This window comes from Psammomys obesus, unplaced genomic scaffold, assembly GCF_907164565.1.
Source record: "Psammomys obesus unplaced genomic scaffold, mPsaObe1.curated_primary_1811, whole genome shotgun sequence".
Taxonomy (NCBI): domain Eukaryota; kingdom Metazoa; phylum Chordata; class Mammalia; order Rodentia; family Muridae; genus Psammomys; species Psammomys obesus.
The window spans coordinates 3,940,513-3,967,806 of record NW_026585685.1 but is presented as its reverse complement, the minus strand read 5'-3'; the positions used below and the strand labels follow the sequence as shown (position 1 = coordinate 3,967,806).

General features: G+C 46.1%; 1 protein-coding gene across 2 annotated transcripts; it reads right to left on the bottom strand.

Annotated features, from left to right (window-relative positions):
* Ampd1 (adenosine monophosphate deaminase 1) lies at positions 1 to 26,006 on the bottom strand. Of its 2 annotated transcripts, XM_055628238.1 has the most exons (16): positions 25,985 to 26,006; positions 24,625 to 24,636; positions 20,016 to 20,196; positions 17,822 to 17,987; positions 14,099 to 14,264; positions 12,343 to 12,562; positions 10,913 to 11,042; positions 7,243 to 7,437; positions 6,831 to 6,962; positions 6,087 to 6,250; positions 4,310 to 4,436; positions 3,973 to 4,136; positions 3,051 to 3,171; positions 813 to 986; positions 572 to 682; positions 1 to 172 (listed from the first exon to the last, which is right to left on the bottom strand). In XM_055628238.1, the coding sequence occupies exons 1-16, from the start codon at positions 26,004 to 26,006 to the stop codon at positions 14 to 16; spliced, it is 2,244 nt and encodes a 747-aa protein (XP_055484213.1). In that variant the 3' UTR covers positions 1 to 13. The 2 variants fall into 2 exon arrangements, with proteins under 2 accessions (XP_055484213.1, XP_055484205.1); XM_055628230.1 differs by lacking the exon at positions 24,625 to 24,636.
* Between the last annotated feature and the right edge of the window lie 1,288 nt (positions 26,007 to 27,294).

The following is a 27,294-nucleotide window of genomic DNA, read 5'->3' as shown; positions in this document are numbered from 1 at the left end:
TTATTTACTTTATTCATTCTGCTGATTTCAGACCCTCAGCAATTAAATTGAGTTCATAACACCAAGTTTCATAACGATAGGCCATGCGAATCTGAGCAACATTTGTCTTCCGGATATCGTTTCCAACAGGGCCTTCCTCCAGGTAGTTGTTGCCCAGGAACTTTGCTTTTTCCTGTAAGACAAAGGGAGGAGAATGTTCAGTCTCTTTTTCACGCTGGGATAGACAGTGATTGCCTGCTCCGCCACAGTCCTCATGTTACTCATAGACAAGGAAAAGCACCGACCCATTCATTGAGTGCCTCCACGAGCATGTTCCCTGAGAAATCAAACGTAGAGAGGTGGCCAGAGAAGAGAACTCAGCGGGGCAGCTGTGGGGACTCAGCTTAGATCCTCACAGGCTGGGACCCAACCAACGACCTATAACCTCAGTCTTTACTAGTCCCTACCCGTGGCAACCATAAGTGGTTTCCGCTTTCCCGCCCGTTTCCTTTACGCCACTAACGTCACTGTTCCATTGCTTAGACTGCTAGACCCAGCACTCAGAAGGGCAGCCGGCCGCAATCAAGTCTACCTCATGAGAAATCCCACACTGCAGAACACTGTTCCTTGCCACTTCACACATGTCACAGGTGCTCAGCTTGAAGACTTGGGCGGCGATGGCATACTCTTCCATCAGGGGCTCCTGTGGCATTTCCGCAAGTGGGGAGAAGAGGTACATAAGGACAATAAGGAAGTGCCTTGATTTGATGTTCAGTTTCTGGGTGGGGAGTGCTGGCTCAGCAAAACACACTTGCTCAAGCTTCCGCGTGTACCTTGGTGAAGTGGAATTGCATCGGGTCATCGGTTGACAGTGAGATCATCAGGCCCTTCTGGAGGAAATCTAAGAAAGGATTTTTTGCATATTCGAGAAACAGGCTGTTGTTACTTAACGGTGACATGGCGATGGGAATCTGGGCTAAGAAAAACAAGTACTGTAACACAGGACTCTGAAAAGAAAGCAAAAATAACAATAAGGATAGTGAAAAGGAATAGACATAAAAACCTAAAAAATCCCATGTTTGCCGGGCGGTGGTGGCACACGCCGTTAATCCCACAATTTAATCCAGGCAGAGGCAGGTGGATCTCTGTGAGTCAAAGGAAAGCCTGGTAGGCAGAGTGAGTTCCAGGACAGTCAGGAATACACAGAGAAACCCTGTCCTGAAAAACAAAAAACAAACAAACAAACCCCACGGTCAACCTTAAGCTTTAGCTTTCAACAAAGGTACCCTAGCTCTTTAAATCTCCTAGGAAGTATTGTTGTTTTTCAATGTAAATACTATCTAAGCAATTACAGCTCAAAAGTCACCCCAAAACCTGCTGCTTCTTCTTCTTTTTTTTTTTTTTTTTTTTAGCTACACAAAAGTTATGACTATCACAACAGACATTTTAAAGCACGCTACAACAAGAAACCTGGCAAAAAGAAGCTGAAGGGAAGCCAACCGCCTCTGACTTTACCTGTGAGAGTTCTAAAATGGAAGTTGGGAGATGTGTGTTAAATAATCTCCAAGGGCAACTAGCAAGGTAACCTTGAGAGAACCCGCCTCGACTCTCATGGAATGAGCTACGTAAGCAACCCCCAAAATGCTTCAGGCTCAATGATCCTCATTTCACAATAAGGGTGCTAAAGACTCAGAGCTGCAAAACTGAAGCTGTTCTTTTTTTCAACCTTGCAAAGTTGGATATCAGCCCAGAGGAAAGACAACAATGGCTGGAGGGAAACCAGAGGTTCCATAGTCCCTGAACAGGAAAATGTCCTGCTCTCTCTGTGCCACAGGCTGGCTCTCTGAGGAGTTATGATTTTTCCCACTAATCTAGCATAGCCCTCATCACAAATTCCTTACCCTTCCCCAGGCCCCCAGGGCTTGAGATCTGCTCTATCCCTCCTTGCTCCTGACACCTTGGACTTACTCCCATAGCTGACTGGAACTTTTCAACCCTAAGAAGAAACTAAAAAGCATTCAGGTTATCAGGTGCCAACTGTTAGCTAGGAGGACAGGGATAGGGTGCCTCCTTTTTATCCTTGATTCACTGATGAGCTCAAAATGCATCTCATACTGAAAATGAACCACAATGATTTACTTGTTACAGGCTCTAATATAAAATTATTATTGCTATTAAGAAAAGATCCCAAGATAGGCAGTGCTGGCACACATCTTGAATCCCAGCATTCAGAGAGGCAGAGGCAGGCAGATTGCTGTGAGTTCGAGGCCAGCCTGGTCTAGAAAGGGAGTCCAGGACAGCCAAGGCTGATATAAAAAAAAAAAAAAAAAAAAAAACTCTGTCTCAATAAAAACAAAAACAAACAAAAAAAAAAATAGAAAAAAGAAAAGATTCCCCTTTGCCAGATGGAAGTGTCCACTCCTTTAATTCCAGCATTGGCAGGCAAAGGCAAGCAGATCTCTGAGTTCGAGGCCAGCCTGGCCTACAGAGCAAGTTCTAGGACAGCCAGAACTACACTGCTGTCTCTACCTTGAAAATTCAAAAGAGGGCTGGAGAGATGACTGGGAGGTTAAGAACACTGGTTGCTCTTCCATGGGTCCTGAGTTCAATTCCCAGTCAACCACATGATGGCTCACAATCATCTATAATGAGATCTGGTGCCCTCTTCTGGTCTGCTGGCACACATGCAGGCAGAATACTGTATACATAATAAATAAATATTTTTTAAAAAGAAAATATTTCTTTTTTAATCACTGCACTCAGGAGGCAGAGGCGGGTAGGTCTCTGTGAGCTCAAGGCCAGCCTGGTATACAGAGAGAGAGAGAGTTCTAAAGAGCTGTTACATAGAGAAACCCTGTCTTGAAAAACAAAACAAAGCAGAAGAACAGAACAACAACAAAAAGATTCCAAGCCTGATGCAGTGATAGTCACCCATAATCCCAAATCCCAGCTGTCAGAAGCAGAGGCAGGAGGAGCAGCATTTCAAGATCATCTTCAGCTACATAGCAAGTTCAAGTCCAGCTGGGGTACATGAGACCCTGCCTCAGAGAGAGAAAGAGAGCTGACCTCACCTTCTTTAAATTTAAGCCGTGAGAAATATTGTCTGCTATCATAAAGGCCGTCATCAGGTGTGTGAGCGCGCCAGCCTCCCCACAGTGAGGGCGGAACAGAAAGGTGTTCATGCCACGTTCCCTGTGAAAACAAAAGTGCTCTGGGAACCCTTGCTTCTGGGCAGAGAGTTTCAAGAAATTCCACCAGCAGAGTTAGCACTTGGGAAGGGAACAGCAACCACAGGTCCAGCAAAACACAACTGCAAATTCTTACCGTAATTCTTCCTAAGTGCAAATATTTTTTCAAATAATTTATTTAATTTTATGTGCATTAGTGTGAAGGTGTCAGATCCCTTGGAAATGGAGTTACAGACAGTTGTGAGCTGCCATGTGGGTGCTGGGAATTGAACCCAAGTCCTTTGGAAGAGCAGACAGTGCTCTTAACCACTGAGCCATCTCTCCAGCCACCAAATATTTTTTTAAAAAGAGGCAGCTGACAATATGGTGGGACGAGGAGGCAATGGAGACACGAGTACCCGAATACCTACCCCATGCAGGAACGTCTTCAGTCTCAGAACACGCCTCCTTGGGTACCAACCGCAAACATGGCACACAGACATACACGCAAGCAAAACACTCATACACATAAAAATTTTTAAAAAGTCATAAATCTTAGAAAACAAACAAAATGTTGGTGGTGTGTGTTTGTGATCCCAGCATTCCTAAGGTGAGGAAGGAAGCCGAGGCGAGAATTTCCAGGAAACTCTCAAATCATCTAGTGCCTAGCGTGGCAGAAATAAGGGAGCAGTAACCCGGAAGAAGGGAACAACGTCTGAAAGCCGTCCTCTAACCTCCCCCAAGCGCTTCCTGGCACAGCCCGCACACGCCAACGAAGAACTGCCATCAGCAGCAGAAGCCTTGGCCCCCTTTCTCCCGGGCTCACCTCCTCAGGCTGTTGAGCACCATGATGTTTGCATACATGTAGTAGGCGTAGTAAGTATAAGACGGGTTGTTCTCCATCGTCCACTCCTCAGGTTTGGGACTCTTGGAGGAAAACATGTGACCGCTGTGTTTGGATTCATCATCCACGCTGTCAAAGCCAGTGATCTGTGAGAAAAGTGCTGTGGGTTCAGTCCGGCAGAGGCTCTGCCCTCAGAGAGACCCCTTGGGCAGCCCCCAAGGAGAGGTCAATGTAAAGAGAGAAGCAGGGAGGATCAGCGATGGCCAGCAAGGGCAGCTGGCTCGTGAGGAGGAGTAAGAGCCCATAGGGTCATGCTTACGTGCTTGAGAAAGACACTGAGTTCTGGGTGAGCTTGGGGGTTGATGGTGGCCTCGAACACTGGCAGGAAAATATTCTCCAGCATCTTTCCAAAGTGTGGCAGGAAATTCTTGGACCGGAACACATCACTGAAGGCAAGAGGGAAGAGAACTTAAGAGAGGAAGGCAGAGAACCAAAAGTCATGTGCCAGGAGGACCTGGGGTGTTCATCCTACGCCCACTCCCAGATGCTCTCCTTGAGTACACATGAAGGAGGAGTTTGGGTTATACTGGGCATAAGGCTGGGCACTGGACCACATACCCCAGATCTTCTACAAACTCTCTGTGGAAAGAAAACTCAACCTTTCCAACCCAGTCCAGCTCTAAGGACAGTAGTAACTGTGTTATGGGGAGCTCAGAGAGCAAACACATGCGTGGTCACGAGACAGCACGCAGTGGTATCACCTCTCTGGGGCTGCGGATGGAGCTCAGTTGGTAGAAAAACCCCTGGGGTTCAATCTCCCCCCCCCAAACCAGACCAGACAGAGTGGTGGCACATGCCTGGATTTGGTAATTCCAGCACTGAAGAGTGTATTTCTCTTTCTCTGTCTCTCACACACACATTTCATCTGTAGTAACAGTAAATTATACCCCTGTACATATGCCAGGAACTTTTCTAAATAGCTACATTAATCCTGGTAACAACACACGAGGTGCCATTTTTAGGTGTTCTGGGAGAGCTGAACTCAGAGCTTCATGGTTGGGGAGCAAACACTCTATTGGCTGGGCCATCTCCCCAGTCCCAGTGAATGAAGCCTTGCAATGCCATAGGGCACATAAGCAGGTTGCCAGAGAGTATGGAAGTTAGATAAAAGATCAGTGACACTGCACCTAGGAGAGACGCCATCCCTGCAGGCAGGGAGTAGGTTTCCTCGGCAGCAGTACTGATAAACACTCTGATTATAAAGAACTTGGGCCCTCGTGGGTGAATCAGCCGGTGGTGGTGAAGATTCAGATACAAGACAACTATGATTGGGTTCTGATGTGGTGGTGAAATTCTGTAATCCCGGCATTTAAGAGAAACAGGTACATTATGAGTTCAAGTCTAGCCTGGGCTATATAGTTAGACCCCCCCCCCCCGCCTCAAAACTGAAAATAAAGAGCCAGGTATGATGGTGACACAGGCCTTTACTCCCAGCACTTAGGAGGCAGAGGCAGGTTGATCTCAGCAAAGCCAGCCTGATCTACATAGCAAGTTCCTAGGCCAGCCAGGACTATATGCCAGAGATTCTGTACCATAAAATAAAGTTATATGCCAGTGCAGTGCTGACAAGCTTGGCAAAGAATGGACTGGACAGGGATAGGCTCAGTGTGTGAGGTACACAGCTCTTACTCTGACAGACAAGACCAATGTGGTATGTACACTGTTCTTAACTCTAGCGTACTTCTTAGTCAGCGTAAGAACTAAGTATCCTCCCCAGGTGGAAAATACATCCTAGGTCCTTATTTTAGTTTGAAAACTAAACTGACTGGGTATGGTGATGCATAACTATAATTCATGCATTCAAATGGCAGAGGCAGGAGGATTTCAAGTTTGAGGCTGGTCTGAGCTACATAGTAAGATCTTATCAGAGAGAGAGAGAGGTGGGGGGAGGGAGAGAGAGGAGGAGACTGTTCTGGAGCTAGTTCCCTGTGTAGTCCCTGCAGCAAAGCTGACTTTTATGTCAATGAGCTATAGAGGAGAACAGGCTTCAGAGCACACCCCCTTCCCCCAAATAAAGTGTGGAGGCAAATACATACTAGATCCTGGGGACTTGGATCATCCACGTCATGTTGGGACAATAGATGCGATTGCAGACAAACCAAGAGGAGAGTTTGCTCCACTCATCTGGACTGCGGCCATAGATGGACAAGCGGGGCTCTGCGTGCTGGTACTTGGCCTCCACCAGGTCTGCTCCCACCTCCTGCAAAGCCAAGAGAGGGGTCCAAGCACAGGAATTCCCACAAGTCCCCACAGAGGTCTAGACTGGTGGGATCTAGGGAGAGGAGATGTGGAGATGTGAAAAGATCTCAGGGGGCAGAGGGGAATCTAGTGAGGACAAAGGACTTGTAAGATGTGACAAGGCCAGGGGAAGAGTCAGACAAAGGATGACGAGAGAGCCTTGGGGCCTGTAAGACAAGTACAGCTGTGTATACTCCCTAAGACACAAGCCCTGGCTGCACATGCCACCCTTGCTTCTTAAAGCACAGCATCACAAGGGATGCTCTGAGCTCTGCCCAAACCTCAGGCCCTTACCCCATAACCCTATCTTCTCTACCCTAGAAACAGAGACATTTCCACAGAGAGATTTCCCTTCCCTTTCTCTCTTTCTCTCCCTTTCTATCTCCCTTCCTTCCTTCCTTCCTTCCTTCCTTCCTTCCTTCCTTCCTTCCTTCCTTCCTTCCTGCCTTCCTGACTTCCTGCCTTCCTGCCTTCCTGCCTTCCTGCCTTCCCTTCTCTCCTCCCCTATTCATGAACCACACAGAGTATTTTTTTTTCCTCACCTTGATGATAGTGGCAAAATATTCCCCGTTAATGTAATTGTCTGTTTTTAGGTAGAGGTCCCGAAGCTCGCTTGCACCCACAGGATTGTATTTGTCGTTGAATTTATCAAAACGTTGGAACGTCTGGCGTCCCTGAATCGGGAAACAAGAGCAGAAGTTTTGATTATCAGAGCTTCCTGGAGGCCGAGTCCTAGGAAGTGACCGAGCGGAACAGGGGGCTGATCTCAGGGTAAGAAGATGGGCTCCAAGTCCAGTGTAAGTGGTAGCGGGAGAACCTCAAAACTCATCGGGGTGCTTTCGGTCATCACGGCAGCCAGGGTAGCGAAGAGGGCCATGCTAAGGGAGGGATGGCCTGGGACATTCGGCGTTCTGTGCCATCAGAGTGGGTAAAAAGAACATCTTCCCAACCTACAGCATGAACATCCAGAGAGTCAACAGTCAGATCATAAGGATGCATATTCAGTTTAGCAAAGAGCTCCTTTAGGGTCAGGTTCTTCTCTTTGGTGCTGTAGACCACTCTGTCAGCATCGATGTGGTAAGATTTCTTAATAAAGCGCAGGAGATGCTTCTGGTTCATGCAGGCAGCTGCGTGGATGTGCGTGTCCACCTATGTACGCATCCAGAGAAAGAGAAAGCAGTGGTCAGCATTCTTTATGCCACCGTTAGCGGCCACAAACCCTGCAGATCCCACTGGGGAAGGAGGAAGGGACAGAAAAGGATTTGAACTGATAGCTAATGGAGGTGGCCCGGCAGTAAAGACCCGTTTGTGTCCTCTACGCACCTGGGCAAGAATTAGCTTGCACAGGGTTATCTGGCAGCAGGGAAGATGTTTGCTCTTCTCAAACATCAGCACACCCAACATGCTTCCCATATTTGAAATGGAATTTGTATATATATAAATATATATATATATATATTTTTTTTATTTAACTTTATTTTATGTGCATTGGTGAGAGGGTGTCAGATCGTTGGAACTAGAGACAGGTGTGAGCTGCCACGTGGGTACTGGGAACTGAACCCAGGTCCTCTGGAAGACCAGTTAGTGCCTTTAACTGCTGAGCCATTTCTCCAGCCCCAAAATGGAATTCTTAGGGATCATTCTCTACTCCATAAATACAATTAGAAGCAATGTAACTATCATAGCTTTTGCACCCAGAGAAGTTCAGATTGAAATTATAAAGCTTGTTGGCTAAACTGGCACATGCCTGTAATCCCAGCCAAATACCAGGCCTGGGAGGAAGGGGCAGAAGAACAGGAGTTTAAGGTCATATTCATCTATAGATCGAGTTTGAGGCCAGACTGAGCTACATGAGACTCTGCTTCCAATACAAAACAAAAACAACAAAACAAAGTAAGAACTGTGGGGTCAGGGAGATCACTCAGCAGGTAAAGGGATTTCAGGCATGTATCACCATGGTGTGTGTGTGTGCGTGAGAGAGAGACGGGGAGAGAGAGAGAGAGAGAGAGAGAGAGAGAGAGAGAGAGAGAGAGATTCACTATGTAGATCATGCTGGCCTGACTCATAGATATCCACTGCCTCTGCCTCCCCAGTACTGAGATCAAAGGTGGGCCATGACTCTTAGCTTATCATGCCCAATTTATAAAATGAACATTAGTCAGACATGGCGTGTGGGGCTGAGGAGCTGTGGGACTGAGGGAAGCAGTCCCAGAGCAAGAGTGGGGCTCAGGAACAAGCAAACCCTGGAAGTCTAGTCCTGACATCAGCAGGAGTAGGTTCACTGGCCCCTGGCCCTGAGCATGTCCTGCATGTCCAGGTACCCAGGTAACGCTGCACCCTCACCTTTGCCCCCCTCACCAGGTCACATAGCCAGGTTAAACTTCCTCTCCCCTTAGAAGGTCAAGTCTGGCAGCGCCAGGAATTCCTCCTATGCAAATGAGGCATCACCAGCATTCCCCCCCACCCCCGCCAATGATGTACACTCACCCCCAAAGCTCCTTCCCATCCCCCAAAGGTTTAAGTAGCCCTTTGTTCCCCCCTTACACAAGTTGTCTCCCAAGAGTCTGTTCTCCTCTCACTCACAGCCTCCTGAAGTCTCTTCCAATTCCTGGCCATTTGGCCTTGATTCCCCTCTCAGGATCTAAGGTCATGATCATGACCTATTGCACCATAACAGGCAGGGAAACAGAGCCTGAACAGCAATGGCGCATGGCTATACTCCCACTCAGGAGGACCACTGTGAGTTGAAAGGCAGCCTGGTGTAATATAATGAGTTCCAGGCTAGCCAGAGCTACCCGGTGACTATGTCTCAAAAATCAATAGGTAAAGCCAGGTAGTGGTGGTGCATGTCTTTAATGCCAGCACTTGGGGAGGCAGAGGCAGGCAGATCTCTGTGAGTTCAAGGCCAGCCAGATCTACAGAGTGAGTTCCAGGACAGCCAAGTCTACATAGAGAAACCCTGTCTTGAAACAACAACAACAAAACAAACAAACAAAAAACCAAAACCAAAAACAAACAAAACAAAACAGAAAACGAAATAACAAAACACACACACATAATAGCTAAGGCTGGAGAGAGGGTTAAGGATGCTAAGGATGTTAAAGATGCTTACTGCTCTTGCAGAGGACCTAAATTCAGTTCTTAGCACCTACATCCCAGTGTAGAATATCTGCACTTGATGTGCACATCGCTCCCTTCTTCCTTGCTTTCTCCCACACTTACACACAACTTTAAATAAAATAAAAGCTTTTAAAGGAATCACTGTTTCTAAAAATAAAATAAAAATAAATTAATGATTTATTTTTGATAGACTAAGTATTTGCCCAAGATATGACAGACAGTTAAGACCAGACTTCAGTCTGAACCGTGGCTCAGATATTTCCACTCCAGCTCCTATGAAATCATTTGCAAGGTCAGAACATATATTGGAAACGTTCCTAACTGGTTGGGTTTCACAGTCAACAGCTCATATGCCATCCTCAATTTTTCTGTAACTCTATTGAGCAATCCTATTCCTCAACCTTACAAATCAAAACACTGGAACTAAAAAACTATTTAATTCTTCACCCAAAGTTTGATAGTCAGGAAGCTGAAAGCAAAGAGAAGGAAGATCTCTCAAGCTCAAAACAGTGACTCTTAACAGTTTGGGGTGTTTGTTTTTGTTTGTGACAGTTATGATTTCTTTCTGCAGTTCTGGGCCCCAAACGGAGGGCCTTGCACACCTCAAGTTGGGCAATCACTCGGCCACTTGGCTTCTTCTCAGTGGTGGCTTCTTCTTCTTCTTCTTCTTCTTCTTCTTCTTCTTCTTCTTCTTCTTCTTCTTCTTCTTCTTCTTCTTCTTCTTCTTCCTCTTCTTCTTCTTCTTCTTCTCCTTCTCCTTCTCCTTCTCCTTCTCCTTCTCCTTCTCCCTCCTTCTCTTTCTCCTTCTCCTCCTCCTCCTCCTCCTCTTCCTCTTCCTCCTCCTCCTTCTCCTCTTCCTTTTCCTCTTCTTCTTCTTAATTATACTTTTCCTATGTGGAGTGTCATGGTTTTTTTGTTTGTTTGTTTTGTTTTGTATCTTGGGCAAACAACAGAATGGCACTTCAAATCTTCTAGATATAATCTCTCTGCCTTCACTAAAATCTATGCAGCCTGCAGAAGTTATAGGTTCATCTGTTAGGATTTTGGAGCAAAACCTGCTTCTGGGTTGCCTAGCAACTTATCATGTTATCTGTGTTGATGGCCAGGTGGCCACACCTGGAAGGCGTGGTTACCTTGCCTCTTAATGGGACAACCTGGCACGTGGTTTCTCTCTCTTGGCCCCTCTTGGCCTTTCCACTCTTGGTCTCTCTTCCTTCTCTCCCCTTTCTTTATCGGGGCACCCCCTTCTCTCTCTTTCCCCTTCTCTCTCTTTCTCTCTCTCTCTCTTTTCCCCATCATGTCCTGCTCTTCCTTCTCTCTGCCCTCTCTCCTCTCCCTCCCTCCATCTCCACCTAATAAACCTCTTTTATATATAAGATCTGTCGTACACCTAATTGTGTTTATTTACTTTGTCCCATCGTCAGCAAACAGCATCTTGTCCTTCAGAAATCCCTGCTCAGTGTGTTTCCCTCTGAGCAGCTCTGAGCAGGACACAGGCACCTACCTTCCTGCAGTTATAAAAGTCCCGGTGGGGGTTGTTCTTCAGCTCCTTCAACTCATCCATCTCATTCAGCATCTGATGCACCTGGAACTTGGAGGAGAGGAACTTCAGACGCCGGTGAGAGTAAGTCTTACTGTGGAGAGTAAACACACATGATCTAAAATCTCTCCAGACATGTAGGGAAAACGATAACACTTCCAAAGCCTCCGGGACTCTTCTTACCCACAGGAGGAAGCAGTTGCAGTAACAAATACTATTTGTTCCTCCACAGTTAATTACACTAAAAGGTGCCCAGCTTACCATTAAAGTAATTTCCATTAAAATAATAATTAATAGAGACAGGACTTGGGAAGGCGTTAAAAAACCTGTGAGAACTGTGGAGGTCAAAGGTAAGGGTCCTGGTTACGGAATCAGTAGACTTGGGCACCATCCCGACACACAGCTAATTACTGGCTCCCTTAACTCTCAGCTGCTTCAGCTCCTTAAACTGTAATTCTAGTATCTTAGCATAGGCTGAGGACCTGGAGAGATGGCCAGGCCAGGGGATCTGATGCCTTTGGCCTCCATGAGTACTATACTCAGATGAACATGTCCACAAACAAACACTTGCATGTTCATGTAATTAAAAAAATAAATAAATATAAAAATAAAAGCTGGGTGGTGGTGGTGCACACTTTTAGTCTCAGTACTCAGGAGGCAGAGGTAGAAGGATCTCTGAATTTGAGACCAGTCTGGTCTATGGAGCAAGTTCAAGAGCTACACAAAGAAACCCTGTCACAAAATACTACTACTACTACTACTAATAATAATATAGAGCTATAACTATAATAATAATATAAAGAAAAAAGTATATCAGAGTAGGGCTGTATCTCAGTTGACAGAGTGCCTGTCTAGCATGCAAGAAGTCCTATGTTCGATCCCCAGCACTGTACGAACTGTGAGTGATAGTGTAAGCCTGCATTCCCAGCCCTTGGGAGGTGGGAGCAGGAGGATAGAAGTTCAAGGTCAGCCAGGACTACATAGCAAGTTTGGTGTTAGCCTGGGCCACTTGAGACACCTCAAATAAATGAACAGATAGGTAATAGATGATAGATAAATGGGTAGGTAGATAGATGATAGAGATAGATGATAGATATAGGTAGATAGATGATAGAGATAGATGAGATAGATAGATAGATAGATAGATAGATAGATAGATAGATGATAGAGATAGATAATAGATTGATAAATGATAAATAGGTAGATGGAGAGATAGACAGATTGATTGATTGATTGATTGATTGATGGATGGATTGATTGATGACAGTCAGGTGCATGCATAATGCCCCTATAAGGAATAAAGGAGTTGAACACGGTCCTTGAACACAGTGAGCTTGCAATAAGCGTTCTTACAATCAGCAGCAGCCAGAGTTTAGATCTCAGTAAACACTTACACGGGCCCTTGTGCAATTAGAGCAAGCAAAAAATTCATGTCATCCAGGAAGTCCTCCAGGTCTGGGTAGTGACAGGGCTTAGGCTCATCCCTGCTGGCTGCTGCTTCATCAGGGTAGATGTAAATGACACCACCCTTCATCTTGGGGTGGTAGCCCAGGTTTGCAGGAAGGTCCTCTGTGCGAAAGGGGTCTTCTCCCTTCTTCGGAGGAGGGGTAAAGACTTTTTCAATAAAACACAGAGCAATAGATCAGCACATGGGATGAATGAGCATGTAAAAATAACCCACACAATTATTTCAGTTTGTCATCTCAAGCTTGGTTAGTTATAATTATCCAACTTTATTTAATTTTTTTTTTTAAGGCAGGGTCTCACGATGTATCCCTGGCTGTCCTGGAACTTGCTATGTACACCACACTGGCCTCAAACTCTTAGAAATCCTCCTACCTCTGCCTCCCAAGGGCTGGGACTAAAATCATGCACCATCACATCTAGCTTAATTTGTTCTTTAAATAAAGCTTATTTTCCCACTGATTTCCCCAAAGTAACTAAATGGGTAATATAAAAATAACTAAGAGAGGGGGCTGGAGAGATGGCTCAGGGGTTAAGAGCACTGACTGTTCTTCCAGAGGACCCGGGTTTGATTCCCAGCCACCCACAAGGCAGCTCAAAACTGCCTGTAACTACAGTTTCAGAAGATCTGACACAGACATGAATTCAGGCAAAACACTAATGCACATAAAAGCAAAATTAATAATAATAATAATAATAATAATAATAATAATAAAACAAAAAACAGCCTCTTGCCGGGCACTTTCAGTGCAAGTACCCAAAATTCAATGAGGGCGCTCAAGAGACAGAAGCAGGTGGAGCTCTGTGAGTTCCAGACCAGCCTGGTCTACAGAGTGAGTTCCAGGACAGCCAGCAGGAAGAAGAAGGAGAAGGAGGAGGAGGAACAGGAGGAAGAAAGAAAGAAAAAAAAAGGAGAAATAACCCATGGTACTTGGGCTGTACCCTGAAGGCTTAGGCTAACTCTAGATGTGTGGACATAGAGTGAATTGGCAAGGAGAAAGGTAATCCAAGGATGCGGAAAAGCCTAGAGACAGAAAGAATTCAGCAAAGTGCTGAACTAGAGGGAGATCTAGAAAGGCTCGACTAAGGAGGAGATGCTAGCCTGTAATGCCTGAACTTAAGAGGAGAAGAGAGGAAGATCAAAGAGTTCAAGGGCATCCTCAGCTACAAATCAGGTTTGGAGGCCAACCTGGGTAACTTGAGATCCTGTTGCAAGCAAACCCTGTATCTGTAACAAAGACTAAGGAGGGTGCAGGAGAGGTTGTCAGTTTAGAAATGCGTTAAGTGAGCGAGTAGGAACCTGAATGGCTGAAATGCCCTTTAATGGAGGCGGGTGATTCTGACTGGTTCTGTAGGGTTCATGCTGGGAAAGGTTTTTATCAGGAAACTAACATGCTGGGATCTGTGTTATAATAACCAGCATAGAAGGGAGGACGCAAACGAAAGAGGGTGTGCCTGAATCATAACAACCACTGAAACAAGGAAATACACAGGTTTGTCTTGGGGTTTCCGAGGTGCTGAAGAGAGGAGTTGTAAGGGCTGAATCAAGGGATTGACTTGTCGGGGCCAATGACAACTATGATACTTAAGGCGGCGTCGCTGATAATCTCAGACTGCACGTTAAGGTTCCTGTTTAGTAGGTAGGCCTAAAGCGATGCTCCTCACACGCAGGAGAGGACGAATTACCTGGATAGAAGCTCTCGTTTGCCACCAAGGCCTCACCGTCGATGTTCCTCAGGTACTTGGAGGGGGTCTTGGGGAACCTCTGGAACGACTTCTGCATGTATTTCTCCCGTATACACAACGCCCGGTAGAGGCCTTTACAAACCACCTCAAAGTCTTCAACTGTTACCTGCCGGGAAAGTGCAAGCGCTGAGTGTGTGAGAGCCTGAGAGGTGGACAGGCTGGTTCCTCACCACGCTCCTGCTTTCCTGTGCTCTGTGGCTTCTGCTGAGCCTGGCCTGCCTGCCTGGGGGTTCTTACTGGGCTGGGACTCGGGGGCGGGGGGGCTCTCTGCAGGAGAGATTGCTGTGCAGGAGAGATTCCTGGACTTCATGCTTTTTCTGTTTCTTCTTCCTTCCTCTTTTTTTTTTTTTCTTCTTTTTTTCTTTTTGAGACAAGGTTTCTCTGTGTGATAGCCCTGGACTCACTTTGTAATCTAGACTGGCTGTGTACAAGGAAGACACAGTATCAGCTCTATCACTCCTGTTCCCTTGAGAGAGCATCTCTCACTGAACCTAGAGCTAAGTTGGTAGATAATAGGACCCAGAGACTCTCCTGCCTCGGCTGCCCATAACACTGGGGTTCCAGGCAAGGGTGGTCATGTACAGCTTTTTACATGGAGGCTAGGGACTTGAACTCAGTTTCTTCCTGCTTTCACTTTAAGTGACCTTACTCACTGAGCCACCCCCAAAGCCCTATGATTTCTTTTGTTTGTTTTGTTTTGAGAGAGGGTTTCTCTGTGTAGCCCTGGCTGGCCTGGAACTCACTCCGTAGATCAGGCTGTCCTCAAGCTCATGAAAATCTGCCTGCCTCTGTTTCTCAAGCGCTGGGATTAAAGGTGTGTGCTACCGTCAGCCGGCTAGAAGACCCCCCTTTTAACACTGTAAATGTGTTCTTCCTTTCATGTGACATTTGCATGTTGAAAGTGCACACTTCTGAAACTGGCTGTGAGGCTGAGGCTGGAGGATCACTGAAACTCAAGGCCAGCCTGATCCACATAGGCATTCCGTGACAGCCAGCAATATATATATCAGAGTCTCTGTCTCAAAACAAGAACAAAAAGCTAATAAAATAAAACATGAACTTCTGAGCTCAAGATATATTGACTAGCGCTTGGCAGTTGTTGAGTCAGGGTTTCTCTTTGCCTCTATAGCTGAGGCTTCACCTCCAACTCTCTATCCATTTGCCTTAGAGACAAGATGTCACGTAGCCAAGGATGGATGGCCCTGAACTCCCCCTATCTCCACCACCCAGCTGCTGGGGTTATAGGTCTGAGACAACATGCCTAGCTTTAAAAAACAAAAACAAAAACAAAACAAAAAAAAAAAAGGTTTTGAGACAGTGTCTCACTTTGTAGCCCTGGCTGACCTGTAACCCCTCGGTAGCCCAGGCTGGCCTCAAATTCCTGTTCCATATTTCCAAGTCCTAGAACTTAGGCTTCACTGTGCCCAGTTTCTTTTGGATAGTCTTAGAGAATTTTATCTCTATCTAAAAAGAGAGGGCCTCTAGAATAAAACTTGGTTTGAGCTGAAGGAAATTCCCTGCCTCACCTCCAAGTGACTGTATTATCAGACCCCAAAGACCTTCTCTCCGGGTGTAGCAGAAGCATGATCCCAAAGGTCAGAGCTGCAGACGACAGATCCTGACCAGTGAGTCTATTTTGAGAGCCCACTTGGAGTTCTATCACGGGAACGCAGCTGCTGGGATTCCCTTGACCGAAGGGGGCGCCTCCTTTTCCGCTGAGTGTGCACCTTAGGGAATGACACGCACATATCGCACATATCGAGCTGGGGAGGAAGGAGACACCCACCCAGCCAGCCAGATCCGTGATTGAACCCTGGCAATCAGCCGGGTGGCCTACGTCACAGCCAGACGGCTCACATTCAGTGAGTCTATTTTGAAAGAAAGATGCCAGCTTCAAGCCCAAAGAACCTGCGACAAGTGCTGGGTCTGGGGGTCAGCTTTCAGTGACTCCTGATCTACTGCCGTGCAGTGAACCGTCAGCTCCGCACAGGCGAGTGTGGGCTCACCCGTGCTTCCCCAGCCCTCAGCACCTTAGCATTCAAGGCCTAGCTGCTCAATAAGGGCCCACTGAACAGAGACAATTGCTTACCGGGCCTGGAAACTGCAGCCCTGAGATGCCCCTCCCCATCTCTGGGTTTAAACCTCAAGGATGCTCCTGTTGGCTCCAGCCAAGGGGAGCTTAGTCACAGTCTGATGCTAAGTGAAGCCACCAGACCCCAGGCCCAGGTTTCAAGTGTGAGGTCACTCTTCCCAGACTTCTGTACATCTTTCCTTCTGTTTCTGTTCTCACATTTGCCAAGCACACAGATGTCAAGTTTGTCTCCTGATTTTTAAGCCCTTTGGAGTCTGGAGTTTTCCAAATTGTGTTTCCCGTGTGTTTACCATTTCCTTAAACATTTCGTGTCAGTTCCTTAATGTCTGCACCTGCCTTTTGCCCAGCACCCTGGTTACCATACTGAAAAAAATAAACAAGAATGACTTGCATTTCAGCACCCTGAGTCCTGTGAGTATCTCAGGCCTTACCCTGCCTGGGTCAGTTATATGAGAAGGGGGCTCAGTGTTGGCACTAAATCTATATTTGGAGCGGAGACTGAGGGCTCAATAGCAGTTTCGGCAATGTGATGCTGATACTGCAAGTCCCAGGAGCAGAGACTTATTAATTGGCCAACTGCTGGGATAAGACAAGCAGGACAAATTGTTAGTAACATGAGTTCAGTATCCCTGTGACCTGCGAGAATCCACTCCAAACACCATCTGCTGTGTAAGCGACTTCGGGGAGCCCAGAGACTTTAGATGGTCTAAAGACAATGGCCTTACAGGAATTTTCTTTCTAAATTTCTTTTATTGCTGGGTGTGGTGGCATATGCCTTTGGTCCCAGCACTAGGGAGGCAGAACCAGGTGTGTGAGTTCAAGGCCAGCCTGGTCTACGAAGCAAGTTCCAGGACAGCCAGGCTACACACAGAGAAACCCTGTCTCAAAAATCAAAACAAAAAGAAACAAATTATTATGTGTGAATGTTTTGCATAAATTTGTGTGTGTGTGTGTGTGTGTGTGTGTGTGTGTGTGTGTGTGTGCACACCACAATCCGGTCCATAGAGGTCAAAAGAACCTTAGAACCAGAGTTCTAGACAGTTGTGAGCCACTATATGGGTGTCGGGAATTGAACCCAGGTCCTCTGCCAGAGCAATAAGCACTCCTAACTGCTGAGCCATTCTTCCAGCACCCCCTCTATTAGATTTTCCTTTGTTTGTTTGTTTTGTGTGCTATGCTGCACACATGGAAATCAGAGCGTTGGTCTCTCCTTCTACCGTGTGGGGCCTGGGGATCAAACTCAGGTTTCCAGCCCAGGTGGCAAGCAAACTTTAGCGGCTCTGCTACCCTTCAGGGCCCTCGCCCCTCACCCCTCACATCTGTTCCCACTTGAGGATGCAGTCAGCAAGAAAAAAAAAGTGCTCTTCCTCAAAGCGCTCTTCCTCGACGCTCTCTTTGGCCCTTTTGTGGAATGATAGAGCAACACAAAAATGTGACCTTCAGCATTAGTTCTGAAGCACAGAGAGAGCGTGGCAAGGGGGGTGAGCAACATCTGCCTTCACAGGAAAGGAAAACAGCATGGAGCTACAGGTGTCTGGCTGTTCTGACCTCTGCTGGCAAACACAACTCACCCCAGAAGCATAGTCTCCAGTGATCTGTACCCTCTGGAAATCAGGCACACTCTCGTAGGTCGGGGAGGAAGAAATAAATTCTTCGATGTGGGACAGTTTGGTGGAAGATGTTTCACTTTGTGGAATGGACAAATTAACAGTCTTCCGTCCTTGGAAGCGCCTTTTTCTGGGTGTGAAATTAACAAATAAAAGGAATTAGCTTTGTCTTTCTCAGGAGTTCCATTGCCATAGATGGATTTTCACTATGCTGATTATTTTGAGGGCAAAAATAGTAAAAATTAAAAAATGAATTAGATAGCCTGGTGGTGGTGCATGCCTTTAACCATAGCCCTCAAGGAGACAGAGGCAGAAGTATTTGAGTTCAAAGCCAGCCCTGTCTATAGAGTGAGTCCCAAGACAGCCAAGGCTACACAGAGAAACCCTGTTTTGAAACAAAACAACAACAAAAGGAACTGGGTATCAGAAACAAGATACCACCATAATGGGTGAAGAAAGCACCCAGCAAATATGGCAGCTTCTTTGAGAACAGGGGACCTGAAGGAATATATTAGAAGACCTTCAATGTGACACCCTCCTTCCCAAATGGTCCAGGATGAATAGAATAGGCAACCTAGCCATTACAGGGAACACGGGTGGTGGCAGTCGTACCCTGCATCGTTTTATTCATGTTCCTTAAGTTCTATGAGCCTCCATCTCCCCTCGTAGTACAGTATCACAGCTTAGTACCGTCCTGTTATGGTTCACATCTGAAACCCCTTCCATGTGTGCTGAAGGCTTGCTCACCAGTTTATGGCACCACTGGAGAGGAGGCCCAACTGCTGGGAAGTGGTAGACTGGAGGAGTGAGGTCGCCCAGAGGTGTATGTTCTTGAGACCCTGAGACCCTCCTCCCTCCCGCTCCTTCCTCCCCTTCCTTTCTCTTCCCTCCCCCTCCACCTTCTGCCTGCCATAAAACGATCAGCTTGGCTCCATCATGAAATCCCTTCCATCATGTCCCCTGTCACCACAGGCCCAAAGCAACAGGGTCAACTGACTACAGACTAGAAACTCTGAAACTCTGAGCCCACATAAACCTTCCCTCCTTTAAGTCCATCTGTTTTGGGTATTTGTCACAACAATGACAAGCTAACACAGCTAGCTAAGTTATAGGATTTCTGTGAGATTTAATATATATATAATGCCTTGTACAGTATTAGAAACTTTATTGATAGTGGTGTTTTCTTTCTTTATTTTTTTCTTTCTTGTTGGGTTTGTTTTGTTTGTTTGTATCTGGGTTTTGTTTGCTGTTTGTTTCGAGACAGGGTTTCTCTGCGTAGCCACAGCTGTCCTGGAACTCACTCTGTAGTCCAGGCTGGCCTCAAACTCACAGAGATCCACCTGCCTCTGACTCCTGAGTGCTGGGATTAAAAGCATGTGCTATCACTCCTGGCTGATACTGTTTTCTTATATGGACAAAAAAAAAAAAAAAAAAAAAAAAAAAAAAAAAAATTTTTTTTTGAGTTTCTGCTTTGAAGGGACACAAGCTCTGGGTGAAGGCATTCAGAGGATCCCAAAAGAGACAACTTATTGTTCTTCCTTTTAATGTATAAAACCAAGAAAAAGACAGTAAGATGAGGCCAACAAGATGGGGAGGGCTGAGTGCTTTGAGGACTATGTGGTAAAGAGCTACAGGTAGTGAAATTAAAAAAAATTTTTTTTCTTCATGAACTATCTCTGCTAACTCCTGGGCGAAGGGTGGTATGCACATGACAGGTGTGGTATGGCCGGGGATGAAAAAAAAAATCCCTCCAAGGCCAAGGTGCCCTCAGACTGGCTGGAGAGGGATTCACATCAGAGAATAACACCACCGTTGACTAGGGGACATGCCTGAAGATGAAGGCATTTGAGTCCCAGTTCACATGCCAGCTATGTCTATGTTGAGAGTGTTTACTGCAGCTGTCAGCCCAATTTGGAGGCTCTAGCCCTCTTCCTGGGGTAAACAGAAAGGCTTTATTTAGCTTAAGATGGAGGTGAAGGTAGGAGGCCCACAGCTTTCTGCTTTTCCTGTCACTGGTGTCTCACCCAAACATACACAATGAGAAGGAGAAAGAACTTGGAACCCCGGCAGAGGTCTCCCTTTCAGCATGGCCGGCACTCAGAGGGCTCATTGAAAGTTCATTCAGGACCTGCTATTTCTCCCAAGGTGCCCCACTTACCGCCTGCCATCCATGGACAAGGACAGGTTCTCCATGTGGAATATGTGTGCCTGCATCTCGTGGTGGGAAATTGGGCAGATCTCATCCACATCGAAGGGGGAGATCTCGTGCCGACCTCCCTCATCTTTGACTTCAGAGGCAAACACCTTCTCAGCAAAGCTGCGCATTGCATCATCAATATCTAGAAGAGGTTGTTCACATATTAGTTGATTCCCTTGTCTGGATGCCACCCAGGAGTTTCTGCGCCTCTAGGTATCAGGCGCAAGGATTAGGATAATGTGTGTTGGCTTCATGGCTTCCCTGATCTCCAGCCAGAGCTCCAGGCCTGCTCTCACATTGGTGGAGTTCTGTGTACGGGGCACACTTCTGGTGGGCCCCAAACACACAGCTAGACTCTCACAGAACAAACTCTTAATGTAACATTACTTGTTCTTGGCTAAGATTGATTTCATAGTCACCACACAACACAATCCTTTCCATTGGGTTGTCTGGGTCTTCCTGGTGGTTTTGAAGACACTATAGAAAGGACTATCGCTGGAAAATCAGCAGATATAGGAAATCAATGTGGCCTCTAGGACCCTTCTTAGGGAAGTTTCTTTCACACAGCAACCTCCGGTTTTGGTTTGTATTTGTTTGTTTGTTTGTTAACCTGACAACTCTGTATGTTGTTATGTGGCAAAAGGGAGCTGCCGAAACTTAGTTCCGGGGCTGGAGAGATGGCGCAGAGGTTAGGAGCATTGGCTGCTCTTCCAGAGGTCCTGAGTTCAATTCCCAGCAACTACATGGTGGCTCACAACCATCTGTAATGAGATCTGGTGCTCTCTTCTGGTGTGTAGGTGTACATGCAGGCAGAACACTGTATATAATAAATAAAGAAATCTTAAAAAAAAAAACACAAAACAACAACAACAACAAAAAAAAAACAACTTAGTTCCATGTGGTGAAGTCCATGTATTATGTGACCCTTAGAAAGCCAACCTACTGTTACGCCTTGAGTTTCCCATTCTATTCTGTCTTTGTGTGTGTGTGTGTGTGTGTGTGTGTGTGTGTGTGTATGTGTGTGTGTCTGTGTGAGAGAGAAAGAGATAGTGAGACAGAGGCAGAGCAACAGAGAAATGAAGAGTGTGTCTTGGGTGTCAATTTTCTCCTTCCACCATGTGGGTGGATTCCAGGGACTGGATTCTGCCCAAGTTTTCCCATTCTTATTTTGTATTTACTTACTTACTTACATACTTGTTTGAGAAAGGGTTTCTCTATGTAGCAGAGCCTTGGCTATCCTAGATTCACTTTATAGACCAGGCTGTGCTCAAATTCACAGAGATCTGCCTGCCTCTGCCTCCTGAATGCTGGGATTAAAGGCATGTGCCACCAGGCCTGGTCTACTTTTCCCAATCAATCAATCTTTCTTTCTTTCTTTCTTCCCTCTTTCTTTCTTCTCTCTCTCTCTCTCTCTTTCTCTCTTTCTTTCGCAAAAGTAGTTAGCTAGGCAAATCATGCTTTCTGAGCCTTTCTCTTTTTATCAATTAGCCAATCACTTTTTTTTTTTTTAATTTTAAGTCACTGGGCTGTCTCTGACATGAACTCAGTGGCTGGCTCTTTGATCACCTCCCCCTGAGGGGGCCAGCCTTACCAGGCCACAGAGGAAGACAATGCACACAGTACTGATGAGACCTGATAGGCTAGGGTCAGATAGAAGGGGAGGAGGACCTCCCCTATCAGTGGACTGGGAAGGAACATGGGAGGAGAATAGGAAGGGAGGGTATGAGTGGGAGGGGATGAGGGAGAGGGCTACAGCTGGGATACAAAGTGAATAAATTGTAATAAATAAAAAAAAAACTTAAATCATATGCATTAGTGTGGATGTGTCAGATCCCTTGAAACTGGTGTTACAGGCAGTTGTGAGCTACCATGTGGGTGCTGGGACTTGAACCTGGGTCCTTTGGAAGAGCAGACCACTGAGCCATCTCTCCAGCCCCGTACTTCTCCCATTCTTAAAATGAAACAAGGGTGACCTCTACTAGCCTGGCAGCGAATAGTCCCCAAACCTTCAGGATGGAAGACCTGGTTTCATCACGTGGGGTAGTTGTGATGGCCATCAATTGCCTGTTTTTCTGTTGCATTCCACTGTCTTCTCCACACGCCCAGCTCACACCTCACACCTGCAGCACTTCTGAGAGTCTTTTGGTACTTCCAGAAAGAAGCTGGTGAGCAGTAATGAGAACAGCATACAGCTAGCTAGCTCCATGGGGCGAAGCCAAAGTGGAAACTTGCCATAGAGATGACAGAGCAAACTACACAGAGAGAACGTCCCTCTGTGCCAGTGTCTGTGCAGGCCCTGAAAAGGTGGTCATTTTCAATCACCTGTAGTGGTATGATGAGTTCCACAAGCCCTGCACTTAACAACTCCCTCACTTCCCCTCTGTTTCAGTTTCCTTTCACGGTAAGTGGAGGCACTAGGGCCAACCCAACCTCACTCGCAAGGCTGTTGTCACACAATGAGATAATGTGTGTGGAAAGCCTTCAAGAAAAAACAAGTGTCAGATTAAATTTGAATGAGGTGATTTGGCACCGGTCGGGCAAGCACACAGCTTTGGGCCATTAAGGGTGATACGTAGCTATGATGGAATGGAATGATGCATACATTAGAAATGATAGCAAGTGACTCGTAACTTCACCAACGCTGTCAGGTGAGCTAGTTTAAAATCCCGGCTGCTGGTGGCAGAGCGAACAGGAAAGACCCTGTTACCTGAACCCTGAGCGCTCGTTTGCCTTGTTAGACCCCAACAACTCCGGAAACCGAGAAGCATGCTTGGATGCAATTAGTAGTTCCTCAGCAGGCTCGGCCGTCCACAAAGAAGCGAATGGAACACTAAGTAGATGGAAGCGATGGCTGAGAAGGCCTTCCCAGCTCAGCACCAGCTGAGCCCTAGAAAGAGCACTGTTCCTCCCAGAGTGTCACAGGCACCTCGAGGATGGGTGGCGGGCAGAAGTTAGAAGACGCTTCATGCACTAGGAAGGGCAAGTGGAGGTAGGCCAGTCGGTTATGATGATGAGAATGAGGGTAACAAGGCCATGGCTTGTTGCTGTGGCAGCACACGGGCTCAGGAAGGATGGTATAGAATTGATGCCAGAGACTAAATCCCATCTGGTGACATCCCGGCTCTTCCGGAACAACCATTTTATTTTATTTTTTTTTAAATCTGGGACTGTTCATATCCATTTGTCTCACATATATGTTTTTAAAGTATAGCTTTTACTAAGGTTGCATCTCTCTAGGCCACTATCTACGGTTGAAAGTAGATGTTATATTCTCAAGTAGCTTACATGATGACCCAAAATGATGTGGTTGATATTTGGTTCCACAGAATTAGATAGCTGTTTTGACTCCATGCAAGCACAGCTGAAATTTGATCTCTAATTCCAGAGCTCTGCCTTTCTAACGACTTCAGGGCATGGTGGGGACTGCGGGTAGGAAAAAGTGGAGCTAGGATTTTAAAAGTAAGTAGATAAGCTGGGATGACATCACAAACTCAGGAAGGAGAACTAAGGCGTGTGTAGATAATTGTGAGCCTTTCTTAGTTGCTTGAGATCATGGGGCATCTGAAGCGTGGTGTCTAGGAGGCAGGGCATCTATCCCAGGACAGATAGAAAAAGGAAAGGTAAAACAGGGCACTGGAGTAAGGCAAGAAAGGGCATCTATGGCATCTGGGTAGCCGTGGGCAGACCACAGTCACCAGGAGCCTCATGGTTGGTTCATCATCATAAAAGGAGAATGTTAATTACAAGTCAACCTCGGAATGCTGCTGCGGTGCTCTCGCTAACACTTGGGCCGACTGACGCTAGATGTAAACGGCTCTTGAGAAAAAGATCACCATGCTTCCACAGCCAGCAGGTCTGGAAAACTAGGCTATTTCCCAGCAGCGTTTACTCAGTTGTAGGGAAGGCCAGCTTGCAGGCTCCCACCTCCCGCTTCTCATCTTACAGAGGAACTTGGAGGCAGAACTACGCCAGTCAGCAAAAGAATGGTAGAATTTTAGAGAGGGCAGAACACATGTCTAAAGCTAATTTTATCTAAAATCATATTTTATCTGGCCAAAAAATTCACAACAAAAACTTTTTTTGCACTAGAGTTGAGGATCACTTCAGGCAAGGTTCAGTGCATGACTGTTGACTAATCTGTATGTATTATTTCCAAACAGCAAGCAAGTGACTTGGGAGGGAGCCTTTATTTGCTTGTGCAATTTATTGTTGTATTTTAAGACAGGATCTCTCCACATGGTCCAGGCTTGCCTTGAACTCTCTCCATCCTCCTGCCTCAGTCTCCTCAGTGCTGAGATTACAGGCATTCACCACCATGGCGAGCTCATGTTTCCTTTGAGGGAGAAACCTCTCGTTTGTGTTTTGTGTTTAGCTTTTGTGTTTTGGAAATCCAGGAAAGCCAGGAAGGCTGTTTGCTACCTACAGTTGTTAGTAACTGTTACTGGCTGTTAGTGGCTCTGTTTACAAACGCTGCTGAGAAATAAGCTCCTTTGTAAATTAAGGAACACTGTCACTTCCTTTACAGATACTTGCAAGTGGCAGAAAAAAAAAAATAGCCCAAGATACTCACGTTTTCCTTGACCTGTGTGAAGTAAAACAGACAAGACACAGCATATGAACAACTCTGAGTATTTGTTGTGACCCGGAGCCCAGGCTTTGGAAGAACAGCGTGTAGGCTGCCACAGGAAGGGTGGGCTGTTTTAACTCACGTTCTCTCTCACTATGCACTGCCCAGGGACATCATGGGACATGGCACTATATGCTTTCATCCCCATCAGATATCTTTAAGCGCATATCAGTACTCTTTAAAAAGTACTTCTTTGGAAGGCTGCGGTGCTGGGTGTTGAACCCCGGGGCCTTCTGTGTGCTAATGGCAAGCTCACACCCTACTACTGAGCCACGCAGCCAGCCCCCAAAGGTACTTTTTGTAAGATGGAAATGTAAAAGGAAACAAAATAAAGGAATTGGATGAAGGGGGCAATGCTTGGAGTAGGCAAACAAAACTGGCTTATTTGGTAGCACCTGACAAGTCCCACTGATCCACCGCTTCTGAGACCCAGTAACGTGGAAATACCCTTTATACCCAGAGAAAGCTTCAGGTGCAAGTAAGTGTGAGGACATTTATGCATATAAAATATGGTCTAAAAAAAACCCCAGGTGATTAACTAAGAGCATGAATATGGCTCAGCATGAATATCATATGATATTCATACAGCCATTTCAAATGGTTTTTGGAAGCATGCATGGTAGTGACGTAACAGTCACATTATAACATTAAGTTACAGCATGATCCTGCCCAAAAAGCTACACAATTACAGGGGCGACACAAATCCGCCTGTGTCCTTAAAAGCATCTTTCCTTTTGCATAGCTCCCAGACGGAGAAGCTGAGCTCTGAGCTGTTGAGTGCATCCCTGAACGACGAGACAATGACTTTTTAAGTTGCTCTTCTTTAGTTTTCCTACTTGAGTGTTTACTACTTTAACTTTCTGTGTAATTGTTTTTTTTATTTCACACGTCTGGCTTTTTGTAGTGAAACATGCATACAATTGATTTCTTTTTAAAAGTCCTTCTGAGTGCAAGTATGGACTGTGAGGCACCGGAACAGTCTGGGTTAAAGTTTCTCCCGTGTTCTAGCATAGTGCAGATAGCCCTTCTTGGGCTGTGAAAGCGTAGCTTCTGCTCAGAGCAGTCGGAGAGATGGCTCACTTTCCTGAGGGTCTCAAAAACATAGTTTGAAAAAATAACCCTCCTCCCACAACTAGAAAGAAAGCAAGAACTTGAAAACGCTTTGCCTCTCTCTGACGCGTACACCTGAAGCTATTATGAACTCTAAATAAAGGATTCCTGAAGCTGACATGGTAGTTAGAGGAATGGTTGCATATGGGAAAAAAAAATCCCTGAGTCCTCCAAATACTTTGTGCACACCTACCTGTAAGTTTGAATAGAGGCATTGTGGCTGGGATCCTGGCTTCTAGGATAGCACAGCGGAGGAAGGAGAGTGTGGGGATGGCTGACTGACTCTTCGAAATACCAGGACACTCATTTTATTATTTTGTTTTGCCCCCTGTAACCTGACCCTTCCCTGCTAAAAGGAGAGATGAGCTTCAGACCTATTTATAGCTTTAGGCAATGACAGTGAGAAACAGGTGAAGCCTAAAGTCTTTATCTTGGGATTTAAAAAAAGGTAAAAGATAGTGTCCAGAAATCAAATTTCGACACCCACCGTGCACCATCGCGTGTGGTGTTCTTACGCAATGTGACCCCGCATCTATTTTTCACCTCATTTACAGCGCAGCCTCATGGACTTCTGAAAAGTCGTGTCTTACCACTGGGAGAGTTTCTGTGGTTGGTGAGTATCCTGGTACATCCATCAAGTCCTCAGCACACACTCTCACTCACATATATTTTCACGCACCCTCACATACATGCTTACACACTCTCGTACACACACTTACACATCTCTCTCTCTCTCTCTCTCTCTCTCTCTCTCTCTCACACACACACACACCACACTCTCTTATACGCTCACTTTTACTAGTTGTGTGGCCTCACTGTTTGAAAGGCTAACGGGAACAGACCTGGGCAGTAGCATATAGCGAGCAAGAAAGATAAAGCTCCTACTTAAATTCTAACAAACAATAATCAATAAAACACTTTTTAAAGCGAGGCATGGAGCCAGGCATGGCGGCAAGTGCCTGTAATCCCAGCACCCTGGGAGGCAGAAACAGGTGGATCTCTGAGTTCCAGGCCAGCCTGGTCTACAAAGCAAGTCCAGGACAGCCAAGGCTACACAGAGAAACCCTGTCTCTAAAAAGAAAACAAACAAACATGATGGAGAAGGCCTGCACTCAGGAAGCGAGTAGAAGCAGGAGGATCAGAAGTTCATGATCACCCTCAGCTATATAGCAAGTTAAGACTAGCCTAGAGTACATGAAACCCTGTCTCAAAAACCAGACAAAATTTCTAAAATAATACCGGGTTATAATGAGTGCCATGAAGAAAACAAAACACGTGGATTTCTGCTGGTGAAAGATTATTTTTTTTGCTAACTCTGTCACATAGGCTAGGCTGCTGTCTCCCTTTGCTTAATGAAAAATGAGTTGGCTTCAAGGTTCAGAGCACTTATTCTTGCAAAAGTCCTGGGTTTGATTTCTAGCAACTATATGACAGCTCACAACTGTAACTCCAGCTCCAGGGGACTGAACATCCTCTTCTGGCCTCTGAGGGCACCCAGACACA

What these genes read in the sequence shown, in the direction of transcription:
- Ampd1 (XM_055628238.1), bottom strand. Translation starts at nt 26,006, where the DNA reads ATGCCTCTATTCAAACTTACAG. An exon ending in AAACGAGAGCTTCTATCCAG is followed by an intron (nt 12,563 to 14,098) that starts GTAATTCGTCCT and finishes TTATTGAAAAAG; the next exon opens with TCTTTACCCCTCCTCCGAAG. An exon ending in ACTTTTATAACTGCAGGAAG is followed by an intron (nt 7,438 to 10,912) that starts GTAGGTGCCTGT and finishes ATGCGTACATAG; the next exon opens with GTGGACACGCACATCCACGC.